We start from the raw sequence: 13,268 nt of genomic DNA, 5'->3' as shown, positions 1-13,268 counted from the left end.
CCTACTAATGTAACCATCCAATAAGGGTCAACCAAACATTGACAATGGTCAACTAGTTTACGTCACATTGTATTAACGGTCCACACGGGGTTATTTATAAGTTTAAATAAGTTTAAATATTACTCATTATTAAATAATCCATTGTATACATTACCCGTAAGTGTATGCACTACAAGAAAAATGGCCTATGGCCACGCTTTTTTTTGCCACGCTTTTAAGTGGTCAATGGCCACACTTTTGTGAGGGTGGCGATTGAATAGAGATTTGGCCACGTTTTTTCTTGCCACGCTTCAAAAACGTGGCAAAAGGGTCAACGGCCACGCTTTTGGAAGGGTGGCAATTTATTAGAGAAACGGCCACGTTTTTTTCTGCCACGCTTCAAAAGCGTGGCCATAGAGTGAAAGAGGGACGTTTTAAAAGCGTGGCGACAGGGTTTCATTATGGCCATGCTTATAAAGCGTGGCCATATCCTAGTATTCTTTTGGCACGCTTTAAAAGCGTGGCCAAAAAGTTTTTTTCTGCCACGCTTCAAAAGCGTGGCCATAGAGAGAAACAGGGACGTTTTAAAAGCGTGGCGAGAGAGTTTCATTACGGCCACGCTTACAAAACGTGGCCAAAAGGTTTTTTAAAAAAAACCCTAATGACCCGGCCCCCAACCCGGTCCCCAACCCATTGACGACGCTCTTTCACCCTAGCTACCCTAATCGAGCTCTCACCGTGGCTACCCCTGGAAGAGCTCCTCCCATTCCCTTCGCCCTTCGCCTTCCAAACCACTTCCATACCTTAATCGTGTCACAATCTTCTTCATCTTCTTAATCTTCATCTTCGTCTTCGTACTCTTCCTCTCTTTCTCGTTCTTCGTCCGTTCTTTCTGGATCTCTCTGTTCACCTTCGAATTCCACAAATTAAATTTCGAGCTCCACCAAACATGGGCGATGGCAAGGTCAATCTCCCCGACATTCTCTTCTCCTCCAAGCCCTCCGATTCCAAAGGTCTGATCTCTTCTTCCAACGCTTCTATTTTTTTTATTTTCTCAATTTTTTCCATTGTTTTTACTTTTAGGGCTTTCCCTTTCGATTTTCATTTTCCTCTAAATCGCTTTCAAATGCTCGCTTCTCATTTCGTTTTTGCAATAATTGTTCGCTTTCTCTCTGTCTTGATCCATTGAATCTCAATCCCTGATTTGTTCTCTCTGTCAATCGCATGCTCAACACGCATGTTACTACTTGGTTAATTGATAATGGATACCTAATTTTGAATGTTGTTTTGTGTGATCTTAGCTTTTGAATTTTGATATTTTAGCTGTTATATTTTTCTACAATCCCTAAACTAGTTACCTCTCTCTGTTAGTAAAATTGCTATCTTGATGGCTAACTAGATATCATGTTTTAGGAACTATCCTCTGTTAATGGCTACATGGAAGGTTGCCCCTACTCTGACAACTGGTTGTGCTGCGATATTGAAGCCTTCCAAATTGGCATCTGTGTATGTTTCTCAGCAGCTCTTGCAAAATCTTTGCTTCTTTTTGAGTCTTGGTTATTTTTGCTGAACTATAGGCTATGCTTTGCTTTATTTCAGGACATGTTTGGAGTTGGCTGACATATGCAAAGAAGTGGGCCTTCCTCCGGGTGTACTAAATATTCTCTTTATGTATAATAGATTAGAAATAAATCTAGTAACTAAAGAACAATGAATATACGAGAAGCTCGTACACCATATGGTATTGGCCGTTCTTAAACCTGAACTCCAGAGTTCAAAATTAAAGCTTTTTCTTTGGTCATTACCTTTTTTTTTTCTTTCAAATTTTTAAATAAAGCTTGCCTTTTCTGGTCCTACTATATACACTATAGTATATTGACTTTAAAATAAAGGATTTTTGCAGCATCGGTTTCCATAACATTAATATTGGAAGGCTAAAAACAAAAAACAAGTGATATTGGAATGTGCTAATTGTTTTTCTTAATTTGTCCTTATGCTAATATCTTGGGGCCTCAAATAGTAAATCAGTAAGTGTTCCATTTTATGGTGTTTTAATTGCCGTACATTTTTACTTCCTTGCAGTCTAAGATGAAGCGCATTGGAATTGATACTGAAGCACTCAAAGAGCACTTTGGGAAGAAAATTATGGAGCTTGAGGAGGAAAAAAGAAAAGTGCAGGTTTGGACATAGTTAGGTTTAAATACTTTTTAGATAGCGCACAAACAAAAAGTTTTTTCTGGTTTGTTTATTTTTTGTCTACATTTTTTGTGTAACTTGTTTTCAAAATTTTGTAAAAAGGAAGTCGTGAAAATAAGAAATGAAGACAGTAAACAGTATTTTTCTTATGTTTATGTTTTTCTTTTCACAATTATGAAAACATAAAACATAAGAATGAAAACAAGGAATCAAAATGCTGTTTACAGAAATCTCAAGATGTTCATGGCCAAAAATTGAAAGCACTGGAAGCACAGGTAATATCTCGATATTATTTTCATGGTAATTGTCCTTTTCCAATGTCAAATAGTGTCTGAGTTATTTATATATTAAAATCTTGAACATCAGATTTTAGACCTCAAGAAGAAACAAGAAAACCAGGTGCAGCTACTAAAGCAAAAGGAGAAGAGCGAAGAAACTGCAAAAAAATTGCAAGCTGAAATACAGTACATCAAGGCTCAAAAGGCACTTGTGTTTAATTTTTTGAGCTACTTAATTATTTGATATTGGATTTATGAAAACTATAGGTCCAATTGCAGCATAAAATGAAGCAAGAGGCAGAACAACTTCGACAATGGAAGGCTTCTCGAGAAAAGGAGTTACTTCAGGTGATTTGCTTCTATAAAAATGTAATCAATATTCTATTTTCTTGTTTCAAAAATGCAGTGGATCTTTCAGGCCTTATAATAATTAGTGCTTAATTGTGCACAATATACAAGTCAATCAGTTCTCGGATTGCCAGATAGGCGTGCAAGTTGGTGACAACAATTGAGCTTTACCTTTTCCACTATTTGATGTTTATGCTGAACTTATTGGTATTGCTATATAGTAACTGAAATTTAATTCTTTATCTGTTTTTCGATTTGGTCAGCTGAAAAGATTTGCTTGAAGAGAACTGCAAATAGCTACAGACAACTTTAGTGAGAGAAATGTTTTAGGACAGGGAGGCTTTCGGAAGGTTTATAAAGGTGTTCTACCCGATGGCACAAAAATTGCTGTTAAAAGGTTAACCGATTATGAAAGTCTCGGTGGAGATGCTGTTAAAATGTTATAGTGAACTTTGCTGCTTAATTAATACGTAGAATAATGTGCTTATATATATTTGGTTGGTTTCAGAGAGTATAAGCAGGAACTGTCCCACTATGGTCAAAAGATCAACATCATCCTTAGCAAACTCAGAAAGCAAATCACTCTCTGCAATCTACAGATAAGTGAGAAGAAATTTTTAGATCCCATAAAAGTATTATTATTATTATTATTATTATTATTATTATTATTATTATTATTATAGTTTTGTCAAAAATGTAGACATGTACAAGACAAGACAAAGAACTTACATGGTTTACGTGTTTTAACTATTAAATGAAATAGAGTAATTTATTTATTTCTTCTCCTTACTCAAAAAGTCAAAATTAATAAAAAGTGCAAACCTTGACTGTATTGAACTACTATATATAAAATTGGCTCCATATTAGGATTATTCTAGATTAAAATTAAGCGAGATCTGCTACAAAACTTATTTCTTTTAATAAACAATTAGCTAATAAAATTTTAAATGTATAAAATTAAGGGTTTAGTTGATATTGTATAGAGAAATTGGGAAATTTAGAAAATAAATATATTATGTTATTATTAGGGAAAAAAACTTAGTTGTTCTATACTAATCAGTTTTATTATCTACTTTTGCTTTATAGAGGAGGCAGAATATATTCACAAGCTCAGAAAACTTTTCAAGGTTGCCTATCGTCTTCGAGGTATTTAACCATCAACTTATATGGCACATGAGTAGTCCTACTAGTTATAAATAAAATTGGCTTTGCGAGAGTAATATTTTTACAAGAGTCGCCTCCATTTTGCATCTTTATTTTGTTTCATTCCTATAGCTATTTAACATTCCAGGGTATAATTATCATCATCATAACAGAGTCTTAGGGAAATAAAACACAAAAGAGAAAGATGAAGCTGATCTATATAATCAATAGAACTGTCATAATGTAAGCTTACCCAATTTCAAATATCCACTAGATAGCATAAAAAATCTGTATCCTGCTCCGCCAAATTTAAATTTATATTGATAACATAGAACTGTATATTGTTGTTTATGCTGGCTTCTAAAACTTGGGTAATTTTCTTATGAAGAACTCAAACCTGGGGAGGCTGTTTTGGATTGGCCTACGAGAAAAAAGTGGCTCTGGGAACAGCCCGAGGCCTAGAATATCTTCATGAGCAATGCAATCCTAAGTTTATTCATCGGGATGTGAAGGCAGCTAATGTATTACTGGATGTGAAGGCAGCTAATGTCACTTCTGTAGCTATATGTCACTAGTTATTGTTTGATTTATCTTGTAATAAAAATTGCATACTTTATTTATAGGTTTAGTAATAAAAAAAGGATTAAAAATTTATATTTTGCAGCGATGAAGGTAAAAATAAAAAAAATGATTTTTTTTTCCAACTTGATAAGGCTATCGCCACGCTTTTAAAGCGTGGTTTTTTTTTACAACTTGATAAGGCTATTGCCACGCTTTTAAAGCGTGGTCTTATCTTTTGCTATCGCCACGCTTTAAAAGCGTGGCAATATCTCGTCTACTGTTACGCTTGTAAAAGCGTGGCCATATCTGCTCTATTGCCACGCTTGTAAAGCGTGGCCCTACCTTCCACATATGATCACGCTTTAAAAGCGTGGCCATATTTCCCACCTATAGCCACGCTTTTTCAAGTGGCAGTTTGTAAAAAAGCGTGGCAAACAAAAAGCGTGGCAATAGGCTGAAAAAAGCGTGGCGATAGAGCAACCGCCACCCTTTCATAGGTCACCCTTTCAAAAGCGTGGCGGTAGCTCAAAAAGCGTGGCGAAAAGCTATCACTACGCTTTTTTCAGCTTTTCGCCACGCTTTAAAAACGTGGCAATAGACGTATTTTCTTGTAGTGATGACTAAAAAATAATACAAAATAATAAGACTTTGAAACTTAAATAGTAAAAATATTAGTCTAATAATAATGTTAAAAGTAATATTACGTATTTAAATTTTTTTGTTAATTAAATTTAAATAAATTAATTTAACAAAATAAAAATTAATTATGACTAATATTATTTTAAGTTTTATTATTTAATTTAATTAGATTTAATTAATAAAAAAATTTAAATATATAACATTACTCTAATATTAAAGCTGAGATTTTAAAATTAATTATTTTTGTTTATGTGTTCCTTGCATGATTGCTCGATCCGCAACCTGGCCTTTTGTATTTAAATGTCTCTGTAGCTGTTTTTTTTAGTTTATAAATATAATCTTATAATGATTTTTGTATAGTTTTTTGCGCTTTTTATTCTGCTGTTTATTAAAAAAAACATGTAAATTTTTTTTATTAAATTAAGACAAAAAATATCAAAACTAAAAAAAATTATTTTTTTTAGAGAAAAGAAAAAACATATGATAAACTAAATTTTAGTTCTCTTATTTTAAATTCAATAATGAGTAATATTTAAACTTATTAAGAAACTTATTAATTAAAATATTAAATAATTTACTGAAAAATATTAAATTAAAAATTAATTATTTCAAAATTTACTTCAAATACGATTATTGATACTTTTAATTTTATATCCTATTTTTGAATACATCTTAAAATATTAAAATTCTAAAAGTATATTTTTATTTTAAATTTTATAAAAGATTAAATTTAAGTAATAACTTAAAAAATAGCCTGGCCCAAAATGATTTGGGTTTGATTATGTACCCTGTTAGGACTTGACTGCGTGCACTTTTAGGGTGTTGCAATCTTTTATTTAAATAGATCTATTTCTCCTTCTCTCTCAAATTTACTTTAATCTATTTTCTTGTTATTCACGAAGTCTTTTTCAACATCCATCATGAATTCAGGTAGAGAAAAAAATTTTCAACCTGATACTGACAGTGAGGAGGATGAAGAGACAGTGGTGCAGCTGACAGAAGAGAATTTTCTCAAGGATTTAATGTTTGTTCCAAAAGCCTTCTAAAAATATTTTTTGCGACCAAAATCTTTTCAGTGGGTACAATGAATACTGCATTGAAGGCGATATGGAGGAGACTGGAGGGGTTTAGATTGACGGTCATGGGACACAATAAGTTTCAATTCTTTTTTGAAAATGAGCTAGATGTTTTTAGAATTGAAAAGGGATCCCATGGTTGTTCAAGAATTTTGTGCTTTATGTGCGTGGAATGATTTAGATCAAGAAGACTTGGAGGTTAAATTTATTCCAATTCGGACACAATTTTGGGATATCCCAGAATAGTTTAAAACGTTAGAGGTAGGGAAGAAACTGGGTGAGAAGCTTAGTGGGATTCTTGATCTTGGCCTTTTTAGTGTTAGGAAAAAAGAATCCCACATTTTAAAGGCTAAAATTCTAATGGATGGGGAGAGGAGAATGAGGGACATGTGAATGAATGCTCCGAATAATAAATCTGTAGAAGTAGATACGAAGGGTTAAAATTTTCTACACCTATTGCGCTCACTTAGGGCATCACTAGAAAAATTGTACAAAGTGTATGGATGATTCTGCTGCAAATCAGATTAAGTAAGACCGGATTGGTACTTGGCTAAAAATAAATCAAGTGGTTAGGAGGATTGAGGAAGACTATAGATGTGGCAGTGCTAACAAGAGCCAGCTGAACTTTTTCTCGTCCCAACCTAAGAGAAGACCACCTCCAGCTTGGCTTTTAGACAGTTTTACAAATCTGTCAGTTCAAGAAGGAAGAAAACAGGCGAGTATAGAGGAAGAAGAGGCTCAAAGTAGGTTCATGAGGCATGATAAAGAAGAACCAGCGATTGTTTTGAAAGAGATTGAAGTTAATGAAAATATTTTAGATAATTTTAACGCTGTCAACAAATAAAAAATTAGACAAAAAGAGGTATTGAAAGGGGCTGAACTACGTACTCTGTTTTAACACTAAGTGTCATAAGGAGAATGACGGGGCTACTAAAAAATAGAATCTAAAAAATATGGCAAGAAGATCTTAGTTTGGCAACTTACTAACCGGGGTTAAAAGGGGTTCGAAAGGAAAGAAAGTAGAGTTAAAGACGAAAAAATTTTGCCATGATCACATGACAATGAATGAGAATGGGGAGGGTGCCACCCAAAAAATGGCACCCAAGAATCCATAAATATGATCATGTGAAACTGTTGAGATTTAAAAAAAATCTCTGACAGTTCACAATATTAAACGGTTGTGTTCAATCCATTCTCCCAAGATGGTATTTTTATGTGAAACAAAAAATACTACTTTGACTGTAGAGAGAATTCTTGGAGGCATAGTTTTTAAGAATTTTTTTGTGTTGATCCATGAGGACTAGCAGGAGATTTGGTGGTGGTATGAAAGGAAGGAGAGAAAACATAAATTATGCAACATGAAGACTACTTAGTACATTTTAAATAGGAGAACTCTAAGAGCCAGAAGACATGGGATGCGATGGGATGAGAGATAAGGAGAAGCACTAATTAGTTAAATTCTAAATATTATGACTAACGTAGGTGAATACTATTTAATTATTGGTGACTTTAATTCTATAACTACTAACCAGGAGAAGGAAGGAGAAATGATCAAATCTGCTATTTCTATTCAGAATTTTCTTAATTTTATCAATGAAAGACTAGTAGAATTAGGGTTTGAAGGAAGAAAATTTATTTGGGACAACAGAAAATTTGATGGTAATCTGATTCGAGAGAAACTAGATAAGGGGTTGGTCTCAATTCAATGGAGAGAAGACTATCCTAGAGCAATCATTTCTCACTTGAGTGATGCTAGTTCTGATCATTATCCTCTCCTACTTAATTTAGGTACTGGTTCTTTCAAAGTAAAATACAGATTTCGTTTTCAGGAGCGTTAGTGTAATAAGGAAGAGGTGAAGAATATAGTTTGGGGGGTATGAAGAGTAGAGGTGGAGGGTTCCCTAATGTTCAAACTTTTCCAGAAGCTTAAGAAGTGTAGACATACTCTGGTGGAATGAAAAAAAACCTCTAGCTCTAATACTAAAACATAGATCAATGTCTATTTTGCCCAACTAATTGTTAAGAAAGATAAGGGTGAGGAAGCCAATAGTAAATTAATTTGGCAGCTAGAAAGTGACTTGGAAGATGCGTATGAAATGGAAGAAAGATTTTAGGAAGAGAAGTCTCAGTTTTAATGGCTCAAGTGGAGTGATTAAAATACTAAACTATTTTCCTCTAAATTTCAAACTAAAAGCCGTAAGAACAAAATCAGTAATTTAGAAGATGAAAATGGAAGAATTAAGTCGGACCCAGTTGGAATTGCATCCATAGCATAGGAATATTTCAAAGACTTATTTAAGCCATCTAACCCAAGTAGCCTTGCTAAAGTATTAAATGATTTACCTTCTAAAATTGATGATGGTACTAATCGAATGTTAATCAGGCTGGTTTCATCAGAGGAGGAAGTGAAGACAATTGTCTTCTCTATTAGTCCTTTCTCAGCTCTAGCGGATGATGGTTTACTGCAAATTTTTTTCAATTTCACTTGAAAATTATTAAAGATGATGTCTTAGGGCTATTTTTAGCTTCTTTTTTGGTGGACATATGCTAAGAAATTTTAACCATACTCATATATGTTTGATTCTTAAAACAGATAATACTCGTATTATAAAACAAATCAGACCTATCAGTTTAAGTAGCATTTTTTACAAGATAATGTCTAAGATTCTGATCCATCACATGCAACACATCATGAATAAAGTGATCAGTGATAATCAGAGTGCATTTATTAGAGACTGACTTATTAGTGACAATAATCTAATTGTTCATGAGTTCATGCATCATTTGAAGAATAAGAGATATAATGATTATGAAATGACTCTTAAATTGGACATGAGCAAGACATGTGATAAAGTAGAGTAAAGTTTTGTTTGGGCGAGTATGGATATTTATAAAAGGTGAATGGATTGGTTGAAGGAGTGTGTGACGACTGTTTCGTACTCTATTACTGTGGAAGGTCAACTTCATGGCTTCTTTAAGCCATATAGAGGATTTTGACAAAGAGACCTTTTTCCTCTATCTATTTTTTTTTTTTGTGCAGAAGAGTTATCACATCTGCTCCACAAAGAAGAACAGGGACATAAAATTAAAGGTTTGAGATTGAACCAAAGATGTCCTAGGATTAATTATCTATTCTTTGCAGACGACTCTATACTGTTTAGTAGAGTTTCGCGAGAGGACTGTCTGAACTTACTTAATACTTTTAATATCTATGGTCAGATTAGCAGACAAGTGGTCAATTTAGACAAATTATCTGTGTTTTTCAATAGTAATACTCCCGAGAGAATGAAAAATCAATTAACAACCTTATTACAAGTTTCATATGTGGGCAATCAAGACAAATATTTAGGTCTCTCTTCCGTAGTTTATAGATCTTGAAAAGCTACTTTTAACTACGTAAAAGATAAGGTGGCTAAGAAATTACAACAATAGAAAAAGATTCCTATTATCGGCTAGTGACAGAGAAGTTCTTATTAAGGCATTGGCATTAGCTATCTCTATCTACACTCTTAGCTACTTTAAATTATGGAAAACTTTACTTGATGAGATTTATAAAATGATTATGCAGTTTTGATGGGAACAATGAGGATCAGAAAGAAAATTACACTAGGTTAAATAGAGTATTGTTTGTCGACCTATGAATCAGGGAGGTTCAAGTTTAAAGATCTGAAAGCTTTTAACTTAACAATATTGGGTAAATAGGGATAAAAATTATTGTCCAGGACAAACTCTCTGATATTTAAAGTCTATAGAAGTAAATATTTCAGATTCTTAAATTTGTTGAAGGCTCAGATGGATGCAAATTCGTCTTGGAGATGGAGAAGCCTTACTAATTATCTCTTGTGAAATTTCACAACCACTACCTCCTATGCCTAAAAGAAAATTTGAAAAGTTTATTTTGGGAATGTACGTATGTGATGTTATATTTGATGAAGGAGGGTTTTCATGTTTTGAACTCTTTGCTTCCACACAAAACAATTCACATCAGACTCACTCTATCCAACAAGATAGTGTACTTTTAATGCCTATACCAATACCTACTCAATGCACCATTCCACCAACACCAAAAACATTACCTCTCAGACCATATCAACCTCTTCTCATGCCTTGAACTCCACTGAACATTAGCAACCCCTTGCAAGTCGTCTTCCTCCATCACATCCTATTAGTACTAGTTCATCAACACCACAAAATCTTGAACCTACATCCATTCAACATGTTACGACCTCTATAAGCACCACAAATAACCCAGAATCACATACTGATCAAAGACCAGATCCTATTCCCATTAGTGGGATTGAAATTTGTTTACCACCTATTTCTCAATCCAGCACTACACTCATTCAATGATTACAAGGTCCAAATTCTCCACTAATCAACCTCAAACTTTCACAATTTTTGTCACAGGTGATTTAAGGGAACAGATTCTCAAAAATTTGAATGAAGCCTTAAGATGTCCTTATTGGAAGGCAGCCATGATGTTGAGTACAAAGCTCTAATGGATTGTGGAACTTGGTCTTTGGTTGCACCACCACCTAATGCTACTATTATTGGTTGCAAATGGGTGTTCGCAATTAAAAAAACAAAGGTGAAATTATGTGACATAAAGTCAGATTTGTTAGAAAAGGATTCCACCAAACTGAGGGTGTTGACTATGATCACATATTCCACCAAATTGAATTTTTTTTTTTTTTTGGAGAGAAAAGAAAAAACATATGTTAAACTAAATTTTAGTTCTCTTATTTTAAATTCAATAATGAGTAATATTTAAAATTATTGAGCAACTTGTTAATTAAATAACTTACTGAATAATGTCAAGTTAAAAATTAATTATTTCAAAATTTACTTCAAATACGATTATTGATAATTTTAATTTTATACAGTATTTTCGAATACATATTAAAATATTAAAATCTTAAAAGTATTTTAATTTTTAAATTTATATAAAATTAAATTTAAATAATAACTTAAAAAATAACTCTTGAATTATATTTTGTTTTTACTTTTTACTCAATATATCTCTTCCTATGAAATTTCGCACCTGCTACCCAATATGCCTAAAAGAAAATTTGAAAACTTTATTCTGGGAACGTACTTATTGGGAAAATTTCAAGTGTATCAGGAAGAATATTCCAATTGTTTTAATCGTTGATTTCAATTAATATATATTATATATTTTTTTTATAATTCAGATCAACGGTTAAAATAACTAGAAGTCAGCCTTTTGTCTCTGTCTCTGTGTTTTCACATCGACAATTTTTTGCAGATGAAGAGATGTCAAAGGGGCTTCTTACTTCTCAAACAGATCTTCCTACATCTATATATAAACGCTGGTTTATCAAGAATACGCAAGAAAAGTATTTCGAATTGTTGATTCATCGCTAGAGATGGCTTAGAACCAATAGTTCATTATCTAATGGATTTTTCCGTTCTAATACTCTATCCGAGAGTTATCAATATTTATCAAATATGTTCCTATCTAACGGAACGCTATTGGATCAAATGACAAAGACATTGTTGAGAAAAAGATGGCTTTTCCCAGATGAAATGGTTGTTGCTATCTGCTCCAATAACGAATCATTGGTTTAACTGAATAACTAAATCTCGGGTCGAGTGAATTCCATAATAGACGCCTGTTGGCATTCCAATCTTCCTTCTCCTTTCAGGGCTATCCGAAAAGAAAGAGAATTCAGTACTTCTTGGTCGTGAATATCTGAATAGGACAAACCGCCCCGTGGATATCTTTGCTTCGGAACAAAACAATTAGAATTAGGCTCGGTCAACTGGAATGTGTATTATCAATATAGGGTATCTTTCAATTGAGAAGAGCTATCGACCTGAGACAAAGAGAAAGAAAGGTCTATCTATTTGATTTAGTTATTCAGTTAAACCAATGATTCGTTATTGGAGCAGATAGCAACAACCATTTCATCCGGGAAAAGCCATCTTTTTTTCAACAATGTCTTTGTCATTTGATCCAATAGCGTTCCGTTAGATAGGAACATATTTGATAAATATTGATAACTCTCGGATAGAGTATTAGAACGGAAAAATCCATTACGTATATTTAAATAGAATTCATATTATTTCCATTGCGATATATTTGTTTTTACAAAGGATCGGACTAATGACGTATACAATACTTAAATTCTCGATGTAGGTGCTACATACATAGTCGGTTCTCATCCTTCAGAGACTACGAGTATAATAGGAGCATCCGTCGACAAAAGGATCACCCTAAGATGATCATCTCGTGGCTATTGAGAACGAATCAAATCAGATGGTTCTATTTCTCAATCTTTTCGACCTCGGTTCCGTAGGAGCAAGTCATAAAGATTGAGAAAAATCGGGCATTCACAACCACTGATGAAGGATTCCTCGAAAAGTTAAGGATTAGTATAGTAATCCTTTTGAAAATTCTAAATCGAATGGATTCGGTCTTATACATACGCGAGGAAGGTAATCAAAAAAGAAAGAAGATGAGTTCTTCTTTCTTTTATCATTTAGGAGCCGTGCGAGATGAAAGTCTCATGCACAGTTTTGAATGAGAGAAAGAAGTGAGGAATCCTCTTTTTGACTCTGACTCTCCCACTCCAATCGTTGCTTTTCTTTCTGTTACTTCGAAAGTAGCTGCTTCAGCTTTAGCCACTCAAATTTTCGATATTCCTTTTTGTTTCTCATCAAACGAATAGCATCTTCTTCTAGAAATTCTAACTATTCTTAGCATGATATTGCACCAGTATTCTCGATACACTTAAAACTCTTCCGTTCTTATATGCTGATGCTCTCATTATAAATTTGGTGAACGAATACAGGTCTGATAACACTGATTTAATTTAATAAATAATCAACTTGCTGTGTTGTATATATAGATATCGATATCGATAACTTTGGACTACTATATATAACTTTTTTAATCAACTTCGAGTTATGTGCTGTAATACTATTTGTCTACAACTTTTTTACATGCAGTCTAGGGTATTGAAACGCGTGATAACGATAATGTTATTATGTTAATAACATCGAGATTTTATCCATCACACTTGCG

At 33.3% G+C, this 13,268-nt stretch overlaps 1 protein-coding gene across 1 annotated transcript; it reads left to right on the top strand.

Annotated features, from left to right (window-relative positions):
- Window positions 1–1,408: 1,408 nt before the first annotated feature.
- LOC107619761 (kinesin-like protein KIN-4A) lies at window positions 1,409–3,082 on the top strand. Its single transcript, XM_016322051.3, has 7 exons — window positions 1,409–1,485; window positions 1,579–1,630; window positions 2,062–2,157; window positions 2,403–2,450; window positions 2,542–2,658; window positions 2,721–2,801; window positions 3,065–3,082. The coding sequence occupies exons 1-7, from the start codon at window positions 1,409–1,411 to the stop codon at window positions 3,080–3,082; spliced, it is 489 nt and encodes a 162-aa protein (XP_016177537.1).
- Window positions 3,083–13,268: the final 10,186 nt, after the last annotated feature.

This window comes from Arachis ipaensis, chromosome B9 (assembly GCF_059453495.1).
Source record: "Arachis ipaensis isolate K30076 ecotype BB chromosome B9, ASM5945349v1, whole genome shotgun sequence".
Lineage (NCBI taxonomy): Eukaryota > Viridiplantae > Streptophyta > Magnoliopsida > Fabales > Fabaceae > Arachis > Arachis ipaensis.
The sequence above is the reverse complement of the archived record's forward strand: the minus strand, read 5'-3'. Positions and strand labels throughout refer to the sequence as shown.

What these genes read in the sequence shown, in the direction of transcription:
- LOC107619761 (XM_016322051.3), top strand. Translation starts at nt 1,409, where the DNA reads ATGGCTACATGGAAGGTTGCCCCTACTCTGACAACTGGTTGTGCTGCG. An exon ending in CCTTCCAAATTGGCATCTGT is followed by an intron (nt 1,486 to 1,578) that starts GTATGTTTCTCA and finishes GCTTTATTTCAG; the next exon opens with GACATGTTTGGAGTTGGCTG. An exon ending in AAGTGGGCCTTCCTCCGGGT is followed by an intron (nt 1,631 to 2,061) that starts GTACTAAATATT and finishes ACTTCCTTGCAG; the next exon opens with TCTAAGATGAAGCGCATTGG.